The sequence below is a fragment of the Synchiropus splendidus genome, chromosome 10, assembly GCF_027744825.2.
Source record: "Synchiropus splendidus isolate RoL2022-P1 chromosome 10, RoL_Sspl_1.0, whole genome shotgun sequence".
NCBI lineage: Eukaryota > Metazoa > Chordata > Actinopteri > Syngnathiformes > Callionymidae > Synchiropus > Synchiropus splendidus.
This window is the reverse complement of record NC_071343.1, coordinates 11,038,548-11,065,314: the sequence shown is the minus strand read 5'-3', so window position 1 is coordinate 11,065,314 and position 26,767 is coordinate 11,038,548. Positions and strand designations below refer to the sequence as shown.

The window sequence follows — 26,767 nt, the reverse complement described above, 5'->3', positions numbered from 1 at the left end:
CATGTCAGTGGGCTTTCTGGCACACAGGACGGTAAATTTTATGCTTCTTTACTGATATACATGGTGACCGCAATGCTTGTTGGGACGTATTTGTGGAGCTCTGACTTGAACAGGTGCCATAACCATGATCTGATCATAACATAATGTCTGCCTTGGACTGTTCTCTTATTAGTATGACTCTGTTCATATAAGGTTGTAGACTTCCTGTGGAGTCCATTGGGTTCACTGCAAAAAATACTTCTTGTGTCATTGTGAAGAGTGAGCCCCCTGTTGGGCGCCACTATCAACACATGTATAAAACATCATTTCAATTCATCGAGTTTCCCCTTCTACTCTAGGACTCAAAAGTTGAGACTCCATGTCGATTGGTGACTCAGTCTGAAACACCTCACCTTGCCGCTGTAAGAACTAATGACAAGAAACACAGTGATATCATCAGCCAGATTATATCATTTACAAACATGTGTGAGCGGTTATGTCACTGGCTCTGCACATGGTTGGTCTGCTTCGTACCAGGCTGCTATCTGCAGGAAATGGGCCCCTGTTAATGACGTTAACACAAGCATGCATGGAATGCAACCACACAATTATCCTTTATTATATTACACCCATCAACGCGCTCCCACTGCATCCACACACACCACAATGCGTGGACAAAGGCGTAATATCAGAAGCCTCCATGAAGATATTCAGGGTTTCATTTTCCAGCAGGGGAGTGGCTGTTACAAATCTGATCAAGTTATTACCACAAACTTTGAACTTGATCTGTTTTGACTGGGCTGGTGGTTAGCCACCGTTGGATGTGTTAAGTGCTCACCTATGTGATCACTCGGATCAACATGACCTGTGGTTTGTGGCTGTGAGTTGAACAGGTAGGAATGTCTGAGGAGTTAAGATGCGAATACCACAATCTGAGACAACACAGTGGGCACAGATTTCCTTAACTCAGATCGACACTCGGAAAACAGCGCACAAAACCAAACCTACAGTATATCAACTTGTTGCCATGTATGTGAGGTTTTCTCAATGGTATGTGACTCAAAGATTTAAAGTCGTGTTTTTGAGAAAATCAGGATAATCTATTTTTGCTTAATTTTCTTGTCAAATCTCATTTTTTTTATCAATTTTGACATTTTTTGTGACTTTTCTATGGTTTTAAAAGGTGTAGAATCCATTTTCGCCATTTCCAAAGGATCCCCAGTAGGCCTCATCTCTATTCCAATAATTTTTGCACAAATAACAAAATAAATAATAATTCTAAGGACGACTAGCAGCATATTCTGCCATTCTCAAAACCTTACATATATGGCTACAAGTTGGTGTAGGTTTGGTTTTGTCCGCTTTTTTTCTGAGTGTTGATTTTAGTTAAGGTGTCCTGTGCAGGACTGGGGAGGTTGTGTTACAGTGGCTAACTTGGCAGTCTGCAACAGGAGGAAGAGGTGGCAAACTCTATGGGTTACTCCAACACTGAAGTGAGATGATAAAGAATATCAACTGGTTTAAAAAAAAAAAAAGCCACTGTGCTTATTGCGCTGCAAGAAACCCTTCAATATATTAAGTAAGAAGTTGAACTTTATGGAATTTGGTGTGAACTCTTTTTTCACCTCATCTTATTCAGCATTAGGATTAATAGAAAAACAGTCACAGTTAGTCAACAGCAATTATGAATTATGAATATCCTTCACTGAGTGTGTGATATAGAGTGAGTGAACTAGAGTGAAGTAAAATCAAAACACTGAGTCTGATGCTTCTCATCAGGCGGCAATGACAGTTTTGGCCTCACCTTTATGATGAACACTACTCCGGTGTTATATATACTTTCTGTTAACATGGAAGGATCTGATCGAGTGACGATTCAAAGTTATGTGGAAATATTTAGCTGATGAGTTGTTGCTCTTCTGCCAGCATCTCCTGGAGTCACGCCAATCCTGTCTGCTGGCCAGAACTGGAGGTTATTGGATTGAATTTGTTTCATATTCAGCCAATTCTAATTCATTGAACAAATGCATATCCACTGTTTTTGGACGACAGTATGCATGACTGTTTATTTGGCCAGAGATGTCATCTGTTACCTGTATCTGGCCCATGTAAAATCTTGTCTCATTTCTATTTGGACTTAATGTTAGTAGTGTTATTCAACAATTTTTGTTTTTATGACTATCATGTGACCTCTATTTTTACATTGTCACCTTAAAAACAAGTTCATTTGAATGAAGAATTTCCAGCAACATTGTATATAATGAGTATATTTAACCCTAGCGTGAGACCGTGTTCTAACCTTCCAAACTTTGAGATTTCATGGCACATGCTGATAAAAAGAGCAGAGCTCTAATGGACCAGCCACCTGAAGGAGTCAGGCTCCTTAAAAAACAGGAATGGCACAGCATGCCTGCTGATAAGGACGTTGAGTGAGAGCAGGGTCGCTGGAGATTGGGAGGGTTTGAATAACTCTCGGACAGGAGGAGATACTGTATCCTGTCAGCCCCAGACTCACTTGCCATGAAGTCACGCTGACTTTTCGAGCATCTTAGTAGTGACACAGGAACGTGTTGTTCTCATGCAATCTTCTCAAGCATCTATGGGCTTACGGGATACTGATAAATATTTCTGCGAAAAAACCTTTTGCATCTTTCATCTGAAAGGACCAGGAAAAGCTCAGGAGCACCTACGCTCACGCAAAGAATTAGGATTCCTGTTTTCCCTGATGGGAATCATGCGGCAGCTGCAGGATAAAACGAAACGTCTTTCCTTTACATTTGTTTTGCAAGTTTGTCGCAAAACAAGACGCCCAATCGTTTTTTGTCAATTTAATAAACACAAATCTGTTTTTTAAGTTTGAATTTTAGGTGAAACAAAGAACTTTCCATCATTGTCAGACACAATAATAGAGAGGTTTTGCTGTTATTAGTTATTGTATAGTGACTCATTTTGTTTAATCACTGTGAAGCTTCTGAATGTTTCCCCCATCTGCAGCTGATAACAGGTCGCCAAGAATCTTTTGAATAGTGGGTTCATTTGTTCATATCTACTGCAGTCGGCCCAGTAATCATCTTGAGCCGATTGTCAGAGTATAAGTTCCTTTCCTTGATTCCTTGACCACCGTCATCTTTTTTTGTCTTCCACTTCACTTGCATTTAATAAGGTTCGAAATGTATTTGGCAAGCCCCTTCCATATTGAGCCTAGGAGAAGGCCTCAAGATTTATTTTTCATCCCTACATTCAGTTTATTTGAGGATACGTTGGAGCAGAAAAAAAGTCTAGACATACTTCTTCTATGAAAGACTTATGATAAGTGTCCTGCCTGAGCCACGAAGATACAGCAGTTGTGAGAGGAGAGACAAAACAGACCCGGCTGTCACTGCTACAAATGGAGTTTCAATCCCTTCATAACATGAAGATTTGTCTTCAACACAAGAGTTTGGGGTGATTACAAATCTACAAAATGATTTTTTTCCAAATTTGTGACCTTTCAAAGTTCCAAGGGACTGCGGAGAATCCTGATAGCAGAGAGGTCAAATGTGTTTTTCTTTTTTAAGACAAATACTGTTCTGTCAACTGTTACACAGAACAGAGCAAAACGGAGCAAAGGCTGTGTTTTCTTACAGTCAAACAATTAGCAGTGGATAAGTGGAGCGTCGGAGTGGAGATGAAAGAAGCTTTACAAGGTTGACAGTTGAGATAACCCTCCTGTGGTTTCTGGTCTTCAAAGATGTAGCTCTGTAAAAGCAGGATTGTACTTCCTCTTGGATTAGTTTGCCTTTAATTTACTTTAATTTGTGAAGTAAATGAAAATAATCTTTGGTTGACACTTTTAACTCTATGGTGCATCTACTTTATGATCAAATGACTTTTCTGTTGCTTTTTGGGGGTAAAGAATTGTTGCTCTAATTCAAGGAGTTCCTGAATTGAAATGCTACTTTTTCATGGCAGAAACCCTCAAAGAACCAGGCCCATCCCGGGCTGCCATTCATTCATTCATTCATTCAAGCTTGAGAGGATCAGTTTCAATATGTTGAAAAAAGGGTCGAACTGAGAACAAGGAAGTCACATGCTGGAATAACTGAATCCAGTGGGAGAATTACAGAAAAATAGATGGAAACATTGAGATTAAAGAGAGATAATCTGACATCACAGGCAGGGAAATTGTCATTTATCCCATCTATCCACGTGAAATTTTGATACTAAAACATGAAATATTTTGACTGCTATTTCAACAGAACATCCAGCACAGTATAGCTAACAGTCTCCAGCTTCACTCTTTTCATTTTGTCATTTGCATCCAAGGGTCAAAGAGTCAGGTCCTCGCTCTCTCTAGCGTCTTCACAGTATGTGTTTCCTCTCGACCATGAGATTATGATGGAACATGCAGAGAGAAACCAGACGCACACAGGAAGGAAGCATGACTGTTTACATCCCATTTATCGTCCTATGTGACCTTTGTTTGTCATCGCTTGGCGTCACGTAGATGTCCAGAGCATTATCATTATGGTCTTCCTGTTATCAGCTGCAGTCCTCATGATGCGACTCGGAGCGCACAACATGATTACAGGGAGGGATGTAATCAGATTAGCGGGGACCCCTGACAGGTCATGAGTTCTTCCATGTCTGTCACTTCGCTCGCAATCTCATTTTGGAGGGCTCACCGAACAACCCGTCTGAATAAATAATACCATCGACTCATGAGTTGGTGTTTATGGTGCAATACTTTTTTTTTGTTTTGGAGCCAACTTTTTACTGCCTGACTGTGGCAGATCATCTTTTTTGCTGCTTAAGTGTTCGGCTCAGCATAAATAACAGGATTATCTTTGGCATAGATTTCGACAATACACAAGACAGATTCTCCATTTAAAACAGTCAAACTCTATCATGTGTCACTGTCTCCGACACAACAAAGATGAACATGACTTTAAAGTGAACTTTACATTTCCTATTACGTCCTTTCTTTATTATCGCTATTCTCATAACGTGGACTCTTCAGAGAAAATTGAGAAATTGATGTTTTGCATAAAGGATTTATGGAATATAAATCTGGAAATTGGTTATTGTTTTTGAAGCAATGTCTGGTTCTCTCTTGCAGGTGTCATCATCCTGTGTTCCAGCAACAAACTACGAGCTGGTGAGTCAGTGCCTCCTCCTCCATGGTGTCTTAAAATGAAGCCCAGTAATATTCTGGCTATACTTGAGTAATGGTTGATCTATTTGCTAGAACAAGTGTGTATATCAGACGTACAGACCATACGTTCTTATGATCTATTCCAATTTCTAATGTTAGTTAAGCCTTGGTTACTCACCAACATTTTACTTGATATAAGTGATAAAAAAGTACTCAAAAGTCACAAGTATTGGTCAGATCATATCTTATCAACTTATCATCTCAAGTGTTTTGCAATACCTGACATTAGTGAATGAGAGCTTGAGGTGCGCTGGAGTCACATAGGGCAATATATAATCTGTATTTCTACAATGTAAGTAGAGTTCATGTGAAAAATGAGTGTTGCAGAGAGTCTCCTTGACTGAAATAATTATTATAAATTGAGAAGTGAGTGGATCAATCCGGACCCCTAGATTCTCCTGTATCACAGTGAGCCCTTGTTTTACTCCTTTTCTACAAAAACCCTCATAAGTAATGTCGCCTGGTTATGAAATGATTCTACGCAAGGCAGAAAGGAATATGCTTTCCTTTTGTTGCCTTTTTTGGAAATGTCGATCTGAAGCTTTGCTTGGATCCAGCACGATACACTCACTCTTGCATCTTGTGTGTTTAAACGCTTTTGGACGGCAGACAAACCGGAGCAAACATCCCCTGCACTTTCCTCCACTCGCACACATTTCTCATTTTTCTCACTTAAATGCCGCCGTTATGTAAGAACATGTTATTATCCTGCACAGATGCTTCAGACATTAAACGCTCTTTACTTAAAGGCTTTTGGTTTTGGCCAGACTTCTGTTTTATTAGTGCTGTGGAGTCCTGAAGTGAGCACCTATGAGGACGGTACTTGCCAACAAGCAAATCATCCAATGTTATTTCACTGTCAAGATTTTTATTTCTACGGATGGCTCCATTGATGTCAGTCAATATGTCATGCATGAAGAATTTGAATGAATGAAAATGAGGAAGTATATCCAATATAAGGTGAAAAAGATTTTTAAAAAAGTTTCGCTTTCAGTTTTTTCCCACAACATTCAGTCTTGTTTCAGACAAGCTGGGAGCCTCAAATGGATGGCTGGGGAAACATCCTTCTTGAGCCTTGCAGTAGTGTCCAAGCATGCTGATGGTCATGTGCCAGTGAGGCTTCATGAAACAGTGTCCTTAATTTCATAGTTCAGCAGGTGGCGCTCTTAATTTAATTTAATCACTTCTGATAGGCAGTTTTGTCACGTGAAAAAATAACAAAGCTGAACCCATGTTTTTAAAAGAAACAAAATAACTTTGCTGGCAAAACATGGACGTTGTCGGTTCTTGGACGTGAACGTCTTCCAACCATCTTAAACCAAGAATTGATTTTGCTCCCAGCGGAGGGCAATAAGGGCTGCACCTGAGTGTGATAGTCGATCACCAACACTCGCTGTCTGACATTCCCACTGGAGGAGAGTCCTCGAGACTTAGTTGAGAACAAGACCAATAGGAGGAGCAAGACCAGGACTGAGAGCAAAGTGAATACAGAAGTATAAGCCTTTTAGTCACACAGACACATGCATTTACTTCCTACTGCAAAAGAAATGGTTGTCAATTTTTTTAAGAAATGAAAGAACTGAAATGCTGACGTGCAAAAACAAAAAAAACGAATAGTTGGTTCTGTATTCAGTTCGGTCTCGGCCTCGTTGGTCTTGATATGGGTTTGGACTTGACCCTTCAAGTCTTGGTCCTGGACTAAATCTCTGTATGCTCTAGGTCAGTGATTCTTAACACAGTGATTCCGAACCATAGGGCCAGGACTCAAGGTTGGGCCGCGAGCGCCTCCTAGAGGGCCGCTAACATTTTTTTTGCTTTACACCTTTGGGCTGTGAGACCTGCAAGATGCTCAGTTTTAATACATTAGCCACATATGGTGGCAGTTGTGTGTCTCTGAATTCACTTGACAGCTGCAAATCTGTGATAGTTACAACTACTATGGAGAGGTTCTTGAAAAGAACAAATGATAAAGAAAGTGATGCTACCTCCAACAGTAAAAACAGTTCATGAAAGCACCTGTTGAAACAGTTTTGAAAATTAATTGGAACATTTTATGACGATACTTTCATCTACACTTTACTTATATCCTATTTGGAGTTTAAATCAAATATGCCATTTATGTTGATAATGTTGACATTTTTATGATTATTTTATTGCTCTTGGCGAACTCGACTTCAAGTTGAATTTCCACTCCACACTCTTAGTAGCCGCTGCTTCCATCACCTTAAACCACCCTACGTGAGCCATACAACTCCGACTTTAATGATTCCTTCTCTGTTTTCCATATAACGCACATTCGGAAGGAAACAATCCCCAGAGCTCCACAAGGCAGACTTTCCTTCTTTCTCATGGCCAGTGGAGGCTTCCCTGGAGAGTTGCGTGCCAGGTGCTGATTGCCGTCATAAACGCTCACCGGCTGAGGTGTAAAACCGAGGTGTCCGAGGGAAAGAGACAATTACATAAGCGTCGTGGTTTTACAAGGCCAAAGAGTAGGTTGAAACTATGCGCACAGCAACCTTAATTGCAGTACACGAGCAGGGTCACAACCTTTCACACATACCAGGTTTAAAATAGCTCACCTCTGGGGAGTTTAAGGCGAGATTGGATTTAAATCGCTCACCATCAGAGTTGCGGGGCCAAGTAGGCAAAACTCCACTCCATTCTGAGGCTTATTTTTTGGGTGACTTGCTCAGTGGGTTTTGCCTACTTGCGTGGGTTTCTGTGTTCGACTCACCCGTAATATGGCTTCAGTGGATGTTTGTGAACCGGAGGTGACCGTCGGTTGACCTCCGGGGCTGTTCAGACAAAGGTGGTAGCCCATCATAAAAGGGTTAAAACCCTGCTTGAATTGGGGTTTGATAAAACCCAAAAGACAACCTGGGTTAGAGAGAAGAGACTAAGCAGTATATATCTAATATCGGGCGGGGTTACTGAGTGATGCATACCCGGAACACCTCTAGGTGGGGTAAATACTATATTAAGGACCTTAGGTCTTCTACATTGGAATATCAATGATACAGACATCCAAATTTAAGATGCCTTTATGACTGCGTCAGCCATGTTAATGCAAATATCTTCTCAAAAGACGAAGCTCCAGCCCGAGGTACGAGTCAGTTCTCCTTGTTTGGTGAATTCCTCCACTGGACCCTGGCAATATTTACTGCCTTGCTTAGTCCTCGTGGTCTATATATTAACTTAAGTGTGAAAAAAATATTTGCCTTTAAATTGAACCAGACATTCCAAAGGAATAAGAGAAGCGTGCTTTGCAACTTTATGGCGAATTTATTACCAGATAACAGAGAGAAACCGTGGAGGAAATGAAATTTTGTTGTTGTTGTTGAGGTTCCAGTTTGATCTGAAGGATTTCTGTCAGAAGTGAATCCATTGTTTTTCATCTCACATGACTTTTCAGGAGTGACTTGAATGACTGATTCTGTTACTGTAAAGATCAGCTCAGAGGAATCTCAAGATGTTATTCACAGTAGGGACTACTTCCTCCTGATTTTGCTTGCTGCTTTTCATTTCATGTCCTCAAAGAGGAGGCTGCACAGACATTATCCGCTCACCACTGATAACAAATATCATTGATGTAAGATCTTTTTCATCTGAATAGTTAATTCTCCTCTACAATGAAAGATTTTATTATAATTCATCAACTTTCTTTGCTGTTTTTATATGATATTAAATTGTCATATAGATTTACTGTCAGAAGAATATGTTTCCTATCATTTGGTTTACAACCAGTGTTTTGATCAGTATTGTTTTCAGCATATTATCCAACTATCCCAAAGACTGTATCTTAAATGGAGTCAGTATTGCGTGAATGGATTTCTTGATGCCACTTTTTCACATCTGATACTGATACTGCAGCCTTAAATATCGGTTAATTCTGAGCCGATATCTTCGACTTGCCGATCAAAAAGTTATGAATAATCTTCATGGATGTTAACTTCTTCATACTGACACCTATACTGATCATAACTATCCCTAAATGCATGTTACACTATCAAAGAATTATATTTATAAGCACATTTCTGAATGTACCTGCGGCCATTTGGGAACATGAAGTCTTCTACCCAGACTCCGATTTACCAGTTTCCCAAAAAACAGTGAGTTCTGTTAAGACTGCTGGAGCCACTGGAGCAGTTAAAGAGGCATCAAGAGGTGACGGCACATCTGCAGCCCCCTGCAAACACAGAGGAAAACCTCCAACACTTGCGTCAGTTTTCGTTTGTGCTCTTGCGCTGCGGGGTCCGAATCCTGCTGACTCATCGTCACATGGGAACATGGTTTCCAATTATGGCCAAGTCAAGTGTGCACTTATAGACAGGCACCGCGATTTACGGTGTTTACAGCAAATCAGCATCTGCATTTAGGCCTCAGTCAGAAATGTTGATTCAGTAGCTCTGTGCTTCTTCGTAGAGGTGTTTGTGGGGTGAAGACTGACAACACGGTGGAGTCATGGTGTTTGAGTTTACAAGTCAATAGTAGGGTATAAAAGGCCTCCTCATGTGAAGATCTAGCTCACCGCCATGGTGAGTTTTGGTATATGCTGTCAGCAGCAATTCATATATTAAGTTGACATTTAATTATAGAGATTTTAAAATTGATTTTATATAACCAAAACGCAAGTGCTTCCTTACATTCAGGTCACGGGAACCCACTCAAAATTAATATTTTCACTGAATACATTACATTAGGTTTTTAGTGAGGATGCACAAGATGTTATTTGCAAGTGACTTTCAGAATTTATCTAGCACTAAAATGGTTATATTAAATAAACACATTGCTTCGCCAAGAATGGGTCCTCACAAGTATTGCAAAACCAAGTGCACACACAAACACACACACTTGTATTCCGATCCTTGTGGGGACACTGTGAGGTTTTTCATTGCCATAACCCTTTCCCCTGCCTCTCACTGATAACTTAACCATCCAAAACAAATGGCTCACCTTAACCAGGACTCTGAACCAAACTGAAATCCAATTGTAGTGACCCAGTTATTAAGTCTTAACCCTCATATTGAGATTTCACCTCGAGGGGTCCAGCAAAATGTCCCCACAAAGTCATATGGTCCTCACAAGGATTGTGTTTGGTCAAGAATTGTCCCCACAAAGCAGGATCAACAAGCCCACACACGGACACACACACACACACAGCTGGTGCTCTCTCATGCTCCCTCATCTGAACCACGTTCCTAAAATGTAAACACACTTCAGTGAAAGGAGGCGCTTATTCAGGGTAAAGGGGTTCCTTTTGAAATATCTACAGCTATTTCTGACACCCTCCCCTCGGGGAAACAAGCGGGGAGGGGATTCTGAAATGCTCGAGGTCCCTCAGGATTGGAGAAGGGGAAAATGGGTGGTCTTCTGCGGGAAACAACCCTGAGTGGTCCGTGACCCTAAAAAACCTTGTGTGTGTTTCTCACCGCCGTTCCAGCTGATAGCGACCCGTCTGGCTGTTGTGTAATCGGAACCCTTACATGTGAGGGCGACTGCCAAATACCTCTCCTCCTTGTTTGATCGTATTTATGAGAGGTGGTGCACTAACACGCACCCACATGCTCATAAATGACTGCTTCTCTAATCCACACTTAAGATAAGAGTGGAGAAGTGGTGAAAGAAATGTAAAAACCAGATAAAAGTTTTGCAGAGATGACTCTTTATGTCTTGAAGTGTGAAGTGACGTTTGCTATACGTGTGTATTCATTATCAGGAGATGGTCCAGGAGTTCATCCTTGGTGTCAAAGTGTCCTTCAGAAAAATATTCACTTGTAGTGACAGGAAATATTTGATGTTGACAGCGTTTGTTATTTTACTCTTTTTCCGTTGGGAAAAATGGTGAAAAGTATCAGCAGGTTTGTTTTTGCGATGATTTGTTTTAGATTTGGATTATATAACTCAACAACAAGCAACAAAGCAGCACCAGAGAAACCTCTGCAAACCTGCTCTTTTCATTTCATATTATAATTTATACCCTTTTTTACATGTATTTTACATATAATTACATACCTGCATTTGCATATAAAACAGCATTGAAACCATCTATCTGGTGACCTGCAGGTGGCAGCAGCATTCCCTGCACAACCCAGTAACAGCCGAGCAAGAAAGTGAGTTGAGCGCCCTCTACCGTGAGGGCGGATGGTTATTGTGAACACCATCAATATGGATTTCAAAACGTTCTCAGTTATTTCGGGTGAAAAATGGAAATACAATTGTACCTCGGTTCTCGACCACAATCCGTTCCAGACGGCCTTTCGAGAAGCGAATTGATCGAAATCTGAATCAATTTTTCCCATAACATTGAATTGAAAAAGAACAAATGTGTTCCAAGCCTTAAAATAGTCTTTTGTAGGAGTGAATGTAGAGTGTCTGCTGCAGGTGTGCTGCTCCTCTATGTGTGTGGCCGCTGCATGTGGGAGGGGTTGCCGAGTGAGTGAGGTCTCTCCAGAAGTGAAGAGGTGCCCGGTGCGTGTCCAGCTCTGAATGTGCGCTTCTGTGCAGTTTGGCTGTGACAAAGTCATAAACCAAGTAACTTAGCTCTGTCCCAGACTCGCCTCATCCCTGTCCCAGCTCCAGCCCACAACAGGACATCAAACCCTGGAGTGTGTGTGGAGAGCGATACTCTGCGCTGCGTTATACACAATAACAAAGTGCGTCGTGGGTCAGCTGATCGGTCCGCGCACGTTATGTTTTTTCCGGCTGTTTTCGGGGACGTTCGAGTTCTGGATTTTCGTTTGAAATCAGAAGCCAAAAAATCTAGAAATGTTTGTTCGAATTCCGAGACGTTCGAAAACCGAGGCACCACTGTATTGCTTGTAAATGTAAAATAACATTTTGCGTTTTGAACAGCAGTAATAAAATTCATTAAAAAGCTGGGAAAATTGAAGGGAAGTATCTATAGAAATCTTTGTGATCTGGTCATACACGTAGATTGCTGGATATTGCCCTCATTAAATGATCTTCAGTATTGGAGTTACACCACTGTCATGGCTAGCATGGCAGGTTGATGCTCTCTGTGACAAATGGCATCAGAGGCCCTGGGAGACCCAGTGATGTGTATGAAGAGCCACCAGGGATGATTAAATAGGACCTGAAGTTCAACTGAAGGCACACACCTCTGCTTGCGATGATCATAAAAACACTTGTTGAAACTTAACAGAAAGAGAGACAGGCTGCATGATGACATTCGCTTTATCTACTGAATTCGTATTTGTCTTCGTTTGGAAGCGAAATCGCCTTGTAATGTCTTTTATTTGTTGAGTCTCAATGATTCATGACTGAACTTTGTAAAAGCATCAAGCAGGTTAACGCTGATAGAAAAAACATTTGAGGCGCTTCCTTGTCATTCTTCCCTGCCTCACCTCCTAAATCAAAAGAGAATTAGCCTTTTTAGGAAATCAGCATCAGGGGAAACTAAAGTACTAAAGAGTTGCCAAACAGCTGTGATTCAGTTTCAGCGCCGCTTCGGCAGTTCCCTGCTCACATCCAGGAGGCAGCTGAGGTCTTGAAGCGGGGAAAAAATGTAGCAGACATATGAGATGTTTTCAACAGCTGACACATAGAATGAAGGGGTGAATTATGAAATGAAACAGGGACATGAACACTAACGGCTTCCGCAGCAAGTGAAATAAACCTGCACTTCACTTTCTGCAACACTAGGAGTCACTGTTGTGCAGAATTGAGTTGCCTTTCTGGGTGACATACTGTGGTGGTATATAAAGAACACGCTTTTAATTGTATTCTGCAGATAATAATACCTAAAAAAAAGTTCATTTTTGGTTATGTATTTCACATTTACTCTCCAGTGCATCACCCAAAGCTATGATAAGGCAGACTTGTAAGGAGACTTGTTGAGCAGACATACAAAATGTTATTTTGCAGATTGTTTGTGTCATGTTGCTGAAAAGTGTTTCAGCGATGAGAAGTCAGTGCGACAGGGAAACTCCGCGAATTTGAAACCACATATTCATCGGGTCAGTCTTAAATATTTATAGCCTTTCTGTCACTCTTATGAACCTTTCCCACACTTTTCCTTCCTTTCGCTTGTGGAGGAGTTTCATCATTGTAACAGGGTTCCTCAGGCACTTGAGTTCAAAACCACAAAACTGCCGAGCAAGACACAGCAGCAATCACATGTGGATGTGAACTGAACCAGGCATCATGCTGAATGAATGCTGATGTCGGCACCGTGTTGATGCTTACCCAACCAGCTCGTAGGACACTGAACCGCTCTGAGTGTCGTGTCTCATGTATCAGCCAACAATGTGGCTGAGACAGTATCGATACGCATATTGGCCTTAGAATCCATCAATGTGATGCAGTTTAATGTTGCATGTATGTCAGTGATGTACTGAGTCCGTGCAGTGTTCGAACTGGATTTTTTCTTTTTTTTTAATTTTAGAGGATAAACATGTAATATAATGACATTCATGTAACTTATTTTACTCCTTTTGTAAAATCTATTGCAATTATTTGTAACTAAAACTGTCAAAAACAGTGTGTGATAACATGAAACTAAAATCATATAATTATTATACAAAGTACTATACTGGACAAAATACAGCAAACAGATAAACCAAACCGTTAAGCAACTCAAGCTTCACTTCTACTTTCCTCAGCTGCTTTGCTCATCTCCCAGGATTTCAAAGTGACTTGCTTTGGACCAAACAGCACAAGTAGGAGGGTCATAATGTTTCAGCTGACTCATGTTTAATGGACGTCAATCTCTATTTCACATGTCCTTGTGCTGTATTGGCATAAATAGACTTAAAGACAAGGATTCCTCTGTCATTATATTCCCAGAATCATCACGCTGCGATCAGTGTTTGCTATGTTTCACTTTCCCACGGTTCCACTGACGCCGGCGCTGCATGTTTAACTCACAAACCGAACATTAACACTCGCAGAGAATGAAGTTTCCTTTCTCTTCCCTCTCCGGATCACACCCACAAGCCGGCGACTCAAACCGCCACACGGAGCTCAATGAGCCTCGAGCAGTGGCATTATATTTAGCCGTGGGTCGCTGCCCCGGAGGCGCAGTTTTGGTTACTCCTGCGGCCCTGGGGGGGGCGGGGAGGGGACAGGGAAACTCCCATAGCTATCTATGTTGGCTTTTTCAGGCTAACTGTGGTGTAATTGGGCAAATGTGGCTCATGTGAAGGAAAGCACATGGAGATGAGGAGATGTTCGAGTCTAAGAATACCAGATCATGATTATCTTCTGAAACAAAAAAGCCCTCTTGTATTTCAAGCCTCCTCAAGACTTGACTTGAAATCATTGTGATGGATCGTGTGATTTGTGACCAAAAAAATACATTTGTCTCATCCGAAAAAATTATAAAATATAAAGTGAATGATAAAATAATATGAAAATTAAAGTCCCTGGAAAAATGTGGTCCATCTTACTTAAAATGAATCTAAGATAAATAAGGATTGAAACATGTTAGAAAATGATCATTATTTCATGTGTTTAAACTATTACTGCTACTGCTACTACTACGACTACTACAACAACTACTACTACTAATAATAATAATAACAGTAATAATAATAATTGATAAAAACAATGTATATTTTCAGAGAAATCGAATAAACTTTAAGCAAAATAGATACAGCCATTATTACTTTTCTCTACTACTACTACTATTACAGTGTACTGTAAACGTTTGGAACGTACTGTAATAAACACATAATCAAGGAAATAGCAGTTCTGAAGTCTCAGTGATTCATTTAGTTGTAGACTGTAGACCTCTCTAGAATACTGAGCGTAAAGCCACCTGGCGCTGAGTGAACCCAAACAGATCACTTAAGGCGATCTCATTGTGGACGCATGTTTTTCTGTGGAAACGCGCGACGCCTCCATTTGTGAAAATGCCTGCGGCTGTGATTTCTGGCAACCAAACGAAAAGCATTTGCTGTTCCAAGTCTCCCTACATTCTTCCGTGGAACTCTGTGATCCATGTAGATCCATGTAGCAAACCCCCCCTGGTGGGACTGTTTGATGACTCCATCCTTGGTGACCTTCAAGCCGTGAATTGATAGTGACTCGATTTAACATGAGGCTAAAATTGTGTTCTATTGTGAAACTTTGGAGACCATCTGAGACCTCTTCCTCGTCTGGGTCAGCGGTTACAGCTGGGTGTTTCTGTCCGGACTCTGGGCCCCTTCAGACAGACTATAATTTAACTCCTACATTTACATTCAACCAAAGCATGCTGGAGAATGTCTGCTATTCTGACACCGTGGTTTCACAATATTCTGTTGACTGTCGGTTCAGTCTATAAATAGTTTATCCACGAAAGTCAACAAATGGTCAAATGGTGTTCATTGTATATTATTATGTTTACATTTATGGATATGTCTGTATTGGACTCTTGATTTAGCACTCTTCACTGATGTTATCATTATCACCACTCGTATCTCTTGAGTCCTTCGAATTTTATGAGTGATTTTAAAAAATACTGCTGGTGTGGATGAGCACACGTGATGCACTTTGGCTCGCTATATCTTTTTATTTTTAAGATCTCAATATTGAGTTGTGACATCAGCGTCTGCTGTGATGTCATGTTCTCCGTTCTTGGTCTGGTTCATGTCTTTCTCACTCCAGTGTCCCCGGCTGCTGTCTCTCTCTCTCTCTCACTGTCCATATCTGTATAAGGCCTTAACCCGGCGACTCTCTGCTCTTGGCTCGTGGAGCCCAGCTTGTCTCGCTGTATAAATATTTGCGTGGAGGTATAATAGACGGTCGCACACGTTTAAGGTGGAGAGCGCCTCTCTCTGCTCCGGGCCACATTAGGGCAAGGAATGGTGCTGTTACGAAAACACAAGATGATGTGAATGACATAAGGTGTTATTTCTGAAATTCGCAGCTAATGATGTCACTTCCTGTCTTGTCTCTACTTTTTCTCACTCGACAGGTGGCGAGCAGTGACCTTCCCCTCAAACATGTAGACACCATGGTGAGTTCAACATCCATGTTCTCTGGTTTAAACACACAATACTTGTCATATATCATGTTACTGCTATAACACAGTAATAAAAGCAGAAGAAGTTTGTAGTTGCAGTAAAGAACCTTAAAATGGCAGGTCTTAGTAAACACTCTTTGTTTGGATTTTTTTTTCCTGTGGAGGAATAGTGAGCCATTTACATTGAAACCCTGAACATGTAAAAAAAAGGCTTCCTTATTTCTCTTTCCCCTTTTCCCCTAACACTTCCTGTTACCCAAAACACAACCTCTTGTGCGTTTCAAGCCTCCATATCATTCTATTTTAACTTGACTTTTTAACCTGCTGGTTTCTGCGCACTGTATTATTATGAGACGCACTGCTGGGTGATCACATGTCTCCGTGGCTTGTCTGTGGATGCTGCTCCTGTCTGGTGGCGGGAATATGTGCTCCCCACGGGGGGGCTGTCGCACCACGCCCCATTGCCTCAGAGCACTGAAAAGACTTGTCTCATGACTGCAACAGCTCCTTGTGGTTCACAGACTCTGTGCTTCTTAGTGCTGTTGCTTAGTTTTGTCTGAAAGCTTTTACAGTCTTGTTACCTTTGTTGATACATTTGTGTTTCTGTGTTGCAATATTCTGTTTCAACGAAAAGTCGTTACTTCTGGGTTGCAAAGGGGTGGAATATCTGCATTTTCATGGGAAGTTAAGCGTAATTTTGAAAGAGTTTCAAATTGGCTTCAGTTGGACCACTGTTGGGGCAAAGTTGGGCGAGGTGGCCTGGGCAGACTGGAGCAAGGAGAGCCCCCTGGGACCCTCCTATACATCATCAACAGCCAACAACATGTCCACTTCCTCAGCATCCAACTCTGAGTCTTCATCTTCTGTTTTTTTTAGTGTCCCTCTTAGTATAGTTGTTATTTAAAAAATGAATAAATTTCCCGATCAATCAAAACTTGCTTCACTTCTTTAGTCCACAGGCTGAAAAGTGGGTTCCAGTCTTCTAGAAATCTCCTGTGCAGGAGGCATGCACAGTGCCAGTAGGGGGTGCGGTCTCAATAGTAGGCAGTGTGCTCTGTATTATGTGAGGAATGGTGTAAATATTCAAGTATATTTGAATGACATCAGTTTTTCAAATGCTAAACTACAGTTTCCTCAAGTATATCTAAGTTCCCAGTGAAGAACCAACCTTCAATTTTGAAAATTTCCAGTTTATTCCATTTCATTTCCATATGATACGCAATAATTCTGGAATTCTGCAACTCTGCTTGCGATTGCTTCAGTTGAGTCTTTGTACACTTTGCTGCTAGTTGATGTTGCATTTGTAGAAAGAAATACTTAAAAATACTTAATAACTGAATTGGTTGTATATTTTGCCAATATGCAGACATAAATTCTACTGTCTGCATTACTGAACTAAAGTACAATATTCTTCTATACCTAATTACTTCACCCAAGGCTTTAAAATCTCCAAGTAGTTTCAAGAATCAGGTGAAATGTTATTTTGAAATGTCACCAGAAATGGCCAACACTTCTGCTGTCATCAACCAGTTCGATCTGACGTTATGAGCACTAGATGGTGCCAAAGTCGATACGAGAGCTCTGCCAGTGTTTGAGGGACTTTGCTTTATTGGAGATTATTTTAGAGGAAGATATGCTATTCGTGAAAAGCATATTTGATATTTGATTGTTTGAGCAGGAATGAAGAAAGCTTGTCAAAAACTAAGTTTCACGAATTAAGGTTGTATTCATGATAGACTGCAAATGATATGTTAAATATTTAAGGTTGAAGTGAACTCCATAGCACTGGTGATGTGTCATAATATGTCACAATCTAATTGCTGAAACTGGTCTGTCATTCATCCTCGAGTTTAAATGTAACAGATTCTTCAGTCTGACAAGTGGCAAATGTTTTTAATATAAGTGGATGCAGAGCGTATTTGTAAGGGAGGAGAAGAGGAAGACGACGACAACAACAGACCAACCGAAGAGAGAGCGGATATGTTGAATTAATATGATAGATAAGAGTCACTGAGTTACTGTGACTCAGATGGGAAATGACCTGAGAAGATGTGTCGATTTGGAAATAAGGATGAGAGTCGACACAAATGCTGTGTTTTGGTTCATTCATTGTAAGACATACAGCAGATCAGGTGGTAGTTATTGTGACTTTAAAGTCACTGTTCATAAATTGCAGTCCCCTGTAAAGGAGGTTATTATTTGTTTTCCATTCAGCCATTCTCATGTTGGATGCATTAAAGGTATTGTGCAGCTGTTCTTTTCCCTGAGTTTGTATGTAAACTGTGGTAAGGGAGGGAAAAGTTGAATATGAGGGGAGATAACATGATGGGAGGCAGTCAAATGGGGGGAGGGTGGCGGGTACTCAGCAGAGGGGAAGAAAGAGAGAGACGGAGAGGAGGGAAGAAGGAACAGAGCGAACAGAAGGACGAGACAAGACGCTCTGTGGAGGAGTTTCTGCCCAAAATAGTGCCCTTTTTCTGCTCTGAGGAAAGGGAGAGGTTGGAGTTGTGGGAACCTCACTGCCGGTTCTGGACAGCAGTGAGCAGCTCTCCGGCATGGAGCGAGGCGAGTCTTTGAGAAGGAAGCTCTCCTCTCTAAGGGGGGCTTGGCGCTGGAGTACGGGATACTTATCCAGAAAGGTAGGACATGATGGAGGGGTCACATCTCACCTGGAATATTGTATTTTCGGAATATGCCTTTTCTTTGTGGTCCAGAACAGCCCCTAAAGCTGGAGTGGGTTGGCACCGATCCCCTCCTCTTTCCTCCGCTTCTCTTTTTCAGATGGTTAATTTGTATGGCCTGCTTGTAAAGTCAAACTCCCCAGATGGTTTTCATCTGGAAACAGGCCCGCAGGACCCCCCACTCCACTTCCCACCCTCCCCTGCCGTCTTCCTCGTCACCCCTCTACCTCCTTACTTTGTCTTTTTTTCATGCGCTTACAAAAGTTTGCCGCCTTGGTCGATGCATTTTGAAGGACAATGCCTTTGCGTCATTTCACACCTTACTGGTCACCTCTGCTCTCGGGATGTCTACATCTGGAAAATTCTTTCAAAGTGAGCTATGTTTTTGTCTTGATGCACTTTCAAACGAGTCCTTTAAAATCTTTCTGACCTCACACCAAACTCATGATTTACTGTCATCCAGTCCTGGCACTATCACAAGATAAGGCATCATCACTTTCTGACTCAGGACTGTTGGTCCATTGTTCAGCATTTTTACCCCCTTTTCTAAAATTGATGCTCATGTGCTTCAAACACATTCCGTTTCTGCTGTTGTCAACTTTTCACATCCATGTAAGATAAGAATGGTTTGAATGGGCCGCGAACGTGGGACCTCTCTGGAATCAAACCTGTGTCCTCATTACAGATGTTGATGATTTCAATGACTTGGTCATTGTTTTGGGGTCTGTGCCCACGATTCAAAAATGTTCCGACCTCCTCGGCACGGCTCATTTGAGAAGACTTGGTGTCTCGTAAGCCCCCTGGCTCCTCTCAACACGAGCACTCTGCGCTCTCTTCACGGTCTGCATCCGACTCTTGAGCTTCTCCTCAGGGCCGTTTCATGCTCATTCATCTCTGTCCTCCTCTGGCGACGCTCGCCACTTTACCGCCCCTTACAACATACTGAAACGTTTAGGCCAAAGCTCAGACCCCAGACGAAGTGGGGGGTTGGTTTTGGCCACTTGATTCTCATGCTGCATCTACACCATTTCTTCTGACAAACCTGTTTCATTCCCTAGCATGCAAGACACAAGTTGCGTGGAGCAACACCAAATATAAGTAACATCCGACTTATGACTGGGATCGGTCCCGACCAACCAGTCGTGAGTCAGATTGGACGTAAGTGGAATGCCATTCAAAATAGCCAACGCGAGGTTTATAGGTGCTACTGTAGTGGTAGATGGCTGTGTGAGAGTGAGATGCTGGGATACTGTGCTGCCGTAACTGCCGTACTCGATGCTGGGCTGCTACGTGCTGCGATGTCAGACATTGAATTAAAAAAAATAAATAGCAGGCTGTGGTCGTAAGTACAGGTGGACATAAGTCGAGCAGGCCGTACGTCGGATGTTACTTGTATTTGGTGTTGATCCACGCAACTTGTATCTTGAACTACAACTGCACTTGAATATAACATGACTGGGAATAGTTTCTAAGCTTCACCCACTTTGGATCTGGGCCTGTTACATGGATTTTAAAGGTTGCTGCCAACATAATTATTTTCCTTTGAGATAGAATGTCCCCAGATTTATGTTGATGTCTGTCTGCCTGGTTGATCTAATTAGCCACTGGCACTAGGGTTGTCATTCGACTCTATTGCATTGTTCTACTAAAGGCATAAAAATGGCACATTTATGGTTAATTTCTGACTTTACTAGTTCATGAATATTGACATTCAAATGTGAAAGCGAAAGGAGAATGATACATATTTGTGAAACTTGAGGGATACCATGTGTTTGACAACTTATTGCTCTGTTTGCTACTGAAGTTGTGCTGTCAGAAAACTATTGCAGGCACAAGCTTTAATTTAATCCATGCCCTGTTTTCACTTGATTTCCTCTCTATGACAGTACGTTGAATATTTGTGTGATACACAAATATTTGCTGTAGTTTGGGATTTTATTTTGCCATGTAGTGTAATAATAATGATAATACAATGTTTGAAGGGAACATAGTTTACATTTCATTAATAAATACATCACATATAGAACAATATGCATTATACATATATACACATATATACTTAACTTTATAAGTTTTGACAAAATGAAGCGGGTTAGCTGAACGCTACCCCTCCCAAATGATTCCTCAATGTGAAAAACATGATAGAAAGTGCAAGATATATATCTCCTTGATAGAAACCAGTCTTTGTCAAATGTAATCTTTGCAGATCTGACTCCTTCCGGTCTGTACTTTCTGTCTGCTTATTGTGATAGAAGCAAAAGCTATTATCACATGGATGGTATTTACAGGAACTCACACAAACACAGTAGGAGAAGAGTCAATCCTGGGTATAACGCTTATGGTGACATCATAGTCACATGTCAGTGGGTTAGTTTATTCTTTAAGATTTATCGTCCCTTATGAATGCAACAGATGTATCATCTGACTCTGTAGACTTTGGTTTGTGGTTAAAGTGTCTATAGTGTGAGGCATGCACTTCATTTGTTTACATCCCGCAGTTGTCCGCAGTGCATTCAAAGTTGTCGCTTAGGAGACGACTTGTTAGTCGGCAAGGCTGATCTCGGGGCGGTGATGGATACCAGCCACGATGCACACATGTGACCCCCAAACACCTCACAGGGGAGTGAGCAAGGGTGCCCTTTCACCCCACTCCCCCAGTAGGGCTCAGGGGGAAGCTGGACCTGCTGGCAGTTGTGAAGCCAAGGTCCGTCAATCACCTCACTTCCTGTTGAGGGGCCCCTCCGCTGCCTTCAGGCAGTTGAAACATCATCAGAAGTTGCTGAGCGTTATCCTCGCCAAGCATGCTGCGACTGAGAATTAGGTCTAAATTTAGTGGTGAGGTGGAGTTACATGGATGTTAATGTTACTATGTTACGTAAGAAGAGACTGTACATGAGGAAGTGGTGCTGTGATCCTCCCAAAACCTCTTCCCTGTTTGTAGAGTTCAGCAGTTGTGTTGGATGCCCTGTCAAATAGTTTCACTTACTATCTTGGACGGCTGAGAGTCTCAGCCTGGGTCAATAAAAAATGTCTGCAAATGCAGCTGCGAAATCTCAAAAGTCAACCTGATCTCTTCAGGCTTTCATATCGTATAACTGGTCGGAAAAGTAAATGATTTAATGGTATAATGTTTTTTATAGCTCTTGATTTTCAGAAAATTGTGTTCAACTCTTTGTGGAATTTTTCCGGAAAGAAATAGTCTCAGTGGCTTCTCCATTTTGACATTGCATATGATTATGAGCAAGTATATGCAGCTGTTATTTATTTATTTATTTATTTTTATGTAGCTGTTGGCTAAATTAGCGGCAGTCTGACTTCCACTCTGAGAAAGAAAAGCCACAGATTCCACACACACAAGCTTTTAGCACAGTTAGCTTGTGTATAGTGGACAAAACCCAAATTCATCTAGGAATACCACATCAAAATATATATATTTTTAAACCTTATCTTCACAACAAACCTGTGATACATTCATGTGACACTCCTAAGAGGTGAATAATAGAATTACAGTCTCTTTTTTCCTGATATTTTCAGGAAATCCCAGTGATTCTAGAGGAAGATTAAATTCTAGGTTGATACTTTTTCATTTGTCTTGATCCAAACGTCGGCAAGTTACAGACTTTACAATACATTTTAATGCTGAAACAAATGTTTAATAATAACAAAATTAAAACAGAAACTTTGACTGATTCTGCTAAGGTGCGTCACACCTGCACAAGCTCAGACACACACAGTGGTGTAATTACAAATTGGGTTTTCATAATGGTTTTCATGCTGTTTTTAATACATAGGTATCACAAAAAGTCAGCGTCTTGCACATCCTCTGTGAACAGTAGTTCGCCATCTGCATCCTCCACTGTCTCTCCTCTCCTCTTGTGGAATGCACATGAGCTATTACTGAATTTAAACATGGGTGATATTAAACTTGTTTTAGCTCTATGAGCACTTCACTTTTGAGTACCAGTACTTAGTTTTGGTTGACTAGTGTTCAAGTTCACCTGATGAGTAAAGCAAAAACATCATGTGTACTGCTAAAATGTTCACTGGTAGAACTAGTGGAAATATTTGTCTACAATTTTTAGTTACTTGGATTACTAGTAGACTTTAAATATAATCACTAGTACAATTTTGTGCTTTATTAGTAAGACTAGTAGCACAAAACTGACTACTTAGACTACTTTGCTTCACTTATATCATACAGTATAGTCTCACATTAATGTGCAAAAAAAAACATCTGTTAAACTATTTTACGTTTACTAGTAGTTCTAGAGCTACAAAAAAATGTGCACAAGTTGCACGAGTAGGCGGTTTTTAATTCACTGGCACTACACACCAAACCTAAACTTGCACTAGTAGTACTCGTAGACCAAGCCTATCTAGCCAATAGGAAGCCAGAATTATTTCATCCCTCTCCATTTATTACCATATAACAATACTAAGTACTAGTGGCACAAGTACAAGATTCTGAGTTGTGTTGAACAAGTGCTGAACACTTTTTGCTTTACTAGTAAGGTGTACTTGTGCGCTAGTCAACCACAGCTCAAAATATAGTACTAGAGCTAAAACATGCTTGATGTTGACTCTATGACCGAACAGCTTTCCGTAGTTTCAGACATTGGCTCCAACTCACAGCTACTGTCATAAATTGATGTTGGTTGTGGTTTTATTTTGTTGATATTGTAAAGCTACTGTAATTATGAGGTGAAAATGCAATGACAGATTATAGTAAGGGTTTGCCATTCATCAGCTGTTTTATCATTGTGTGTCTGGCAGGGATCGACAAAATCCTCAAAGAGCATCGAGTCAAGACGACGACCGTCAAGGTAGGAAGTTTGACGGTGCAGCATTTTGTCACCAACGTTTTTCACGGACAAGTCAGACAAGTGATTCAGTCGAATCTTCGTGGCTGCCCAAATGATGTTTTTCTTCAGCTGTCTGTGTTGGTCATGTGACTGTGTTGTGCAAGACAGCGGAAGAATGAAGATGTACAATCACACCGCTGGGCCCCAGACAGGCTGATTATTGTTACTTATGAGGAGGATTTCTGTCTGAACAGAAGGTCGGTGAGCAGCAGCTCATGCTGTTAGTAAACTCCCTGCTCCTGTAGTTAAACATGCCAACAACAGGCTGCCGTGGACTGAAACATAACGATCTGGGAATGAATAGAGTAGAAAAATAAACTCCCTCCCTAAAACAATAACAGCAGACGCTTCAGACTAATAAGTCCTGACTTTACGTTTAGAGTCAAGGATTGCTTGTCTTGACGGAACAAAAGTAACAAGAAAAACATGTGTTGAATGATTGCCTGATTTTGTAACCCTATAAGAAATATTCCGCACAGAAATTGGAGCCATGAGAAGAAGCACTGTGAAGGTCCATCTTAAATAATAATACCATGTTCTCATTTAAACTAAGGACATATGTTACATGCAAGGCGGCGTCGATCTGTATTACTGACATAACAAAAGCCACAATCTGCTGAAATAGATGTTTCGCTGCGGACTTCAGTGGGGAACATGTGCAAAATATCAGTTTCTGCTGCATCACAGGTGATGAATGCGCAGCGGCCAGCAACCCCGAGTGGGTCCAGATGTGCGTCCCAGAGCGGGTCGCCATGTTTGTACAGTACAACCAAGACCATCGTCTCTCCAGACATATGAGCAATTTCCTCAGGCGGCTGACAAATGTGGGAAATATGCCGCTGTCTGAGAGCGAGAGGTCACCGCACCGCCGTTTACCTCTTCATCTGGCCTCCTCGTCGCCCGCGTCATCAGGAAAACCCCAGATTTGTGTGAACTTTGGAGGAGGTGCAGGCAGAAGCTCGACAGCTCACACACCAATAGTCCTGCTCTTGTTAAAGTTACAAAATAAAGAGCTGTTTGGATATATATTCTGGAAAAATCAGCAATTATATCATTCCCATAATGGAGAATTAGAGTCGTGACATTATTCTGGTAAAAAAATGTGTAATTAAAATGTCATGTATAGCATTAAATATGTATTTCACGCATGGTAGTGATAAAATTATTACAATAATTGAAGTAGTCATATATATATATATATATATATATATATACATATATATATATATATATATATATATGTATAAACTAAAGATAAGAAATCTATTCATTTTTTTTTTTTCCCCTCACTCGAATTGCGCAGATGTATTTTTTTCCCGACTGTGTAATTCTTAAATTCAAGCTTTTTTTCTTGTTTTTCTCTATGTCTGGAATACTTTAAATTAAATGTATAGATCAATAAATAATATGATCCTTGACACTGCATAATGAGGCTACAAAGATTAATATTGATATATGAAATAAAAACGACAACACATACTATTGTCTGAAAACTTCTCTAAAAAAATAAAAAAATACCTGTTCTTTAAAAAGTCTGACAACATAAAAGATAAGTTAAAAAAGGTACAGTAAACTTGGCCACCATTTAGATCTGGGAAAATTTGGGCTGGAAAGAAAATTACAGGAAACATATTAAATTAAACATTCAATATAAACTGTCAAAAAAAGACAGGTATAAAAACAATTGAGTGACTTACTAAAACGTCTGATACTAGTAATTTTATATGAAGTCAAATTGTCCCTTTCTGACTAAATCAAAATATTGTCATCGACTTCCAACTGAAATATGGATCTCTGTGCTTTAGGAGCGTGAGTCTGCTGCAGGCGCTGGAGGAGAACTATGAGCTGGACCTCATCTACATCACAGAGAGAATCATCGCCGTCTCCTTCCCCAGCAGCGTGGAGGAGCAGAGTTACGCCGCCAACCTGCGTGAGGTGGCCTCCATGCTGCGCTCCAAACATGGACACAACTACCTGGTAACTGCTCAAAAAACACGTTTGAAGGCTAATGAAGTGCGAGAGAATCAGATCAGCTGATCATCAGATGGTTGAAGTTTATTCACACGGCATGAACAGGCCTCGCTTCACTGGGCAGATAATGGCATGTTCACGGGGGTGAAAACACTGGCGGCCTGATGATAACATCACATCATGACGTGAAGAACGGCTCCCTGATGGAAATCTAAATAGATCCCACCCAAAATTTGGTGTAGTGATGGAGTTCAGTGGCGCCACCTATTTGTAAATAGTTGATAAATAACCAGCATTATAAACAAGTTCTTCAGAGTGGTTGATCCTGAGACTAGTCTCATTGTAAGATATTAGGAAAAAATGATGACTCCAAATGAATGCATGTCTTTTAACCTTCCAAAATGGCCACACACACAAGAACACTCTCCTCAAAGGTTGCTTCTGATCAAACAACAAAAAGTGGGTGGCTGTGTCACTTTGCAGCATTTTTCATAACAATAATACAGTTGACAGTCAAAATCCCTTTATTAACATGTAACGCCTCACATTTATTATGTTGTTTTCAGCTTTTCAACCTCAGTGAGAAACGCTACGACATCAGTCAGCTGAATCCAAAGGTAAAAAAATTCTGTTGATGTCATGCTGTTTTCAGCCAGAGGTCTCAAAACATCCTCGTGTCCTGTCTGCAGGTGCTGGACTTTGGCTGGCCGGACCATCACGCTCCTGCTCTGGATAAAATCTGCAGCATCTGCAAAGCCATGGACACGTGGCTCAGCGCCGACAGCCACAATGTTGTGGTGATACACAACAAGGTGGGTGGGCAGTAGATGGCGCTGTCACTTCTTGCTAGTCTAAACAACTCACAGTCATTCCTGAAAACATCTGCGCTAAAATGCAAGAGAAGGCAGTCTTCCTATGTCTTCTTGCTCGGCCTCCCAAACACAAGCATATTTGTGTTCCGGCGCGGCTGCGTCCTTGTCCTGGGACGCCCCCGCTGGGAGGCTACAAACAAACCAGCTGCTATAACAACTGTTGTTGTTGTTGTCAGTAACGCTGGTGACCAGAACTGTGGGCGTGGACGTTGTGGTGGTCACCTAGGAAGTTGTCCGTGTCG

General features: G+C 41.1%; 1 protein-coding gene across 11 annotated transcripts in view; it reads left to right on the top strand.

The window, feature by feature from the left end:
* tns1b (tensin 1b) overlaps positions 1-26,767 on the top strand; it is a 136,317-nt gene that overhangs the window by 70,608 nt on the left and 38,942 nt on the right. For 10 of the 11 annotated variants that reach the window (XM_053877599.1, XM_053877602.1, XM_053877598.1 and 7 more), the window contains 6 exons: positions 5,078-5,116; positions 16,092-16,133; positions 23,594-23,643; positions 25,488-25,659; positions 26,220-26,270; positions 26,343-26,465. In XM_053877599.1, the coding sequence (XP_053733574.1) occupies positions 5,078-5,116; positions 16,092-16,133; positions 23,594-23,643; positions 25,488-25,659; positions 26,220-26,270; positions 26,343-26,465 (477 nt within the window). Of the gene's footprint in view, positions 1-5,077; positions 5,117-16,091; positions 16,134-18,525; positions 18,779-23,593; positions 23,644-25,487; positions 25,660-26,219; positions 26,271-26,342; positions 26,466-26,767 lie in introns of those variants that run through there. The other variant, XM_053877608.1, reaches the window with a different exon arrangement.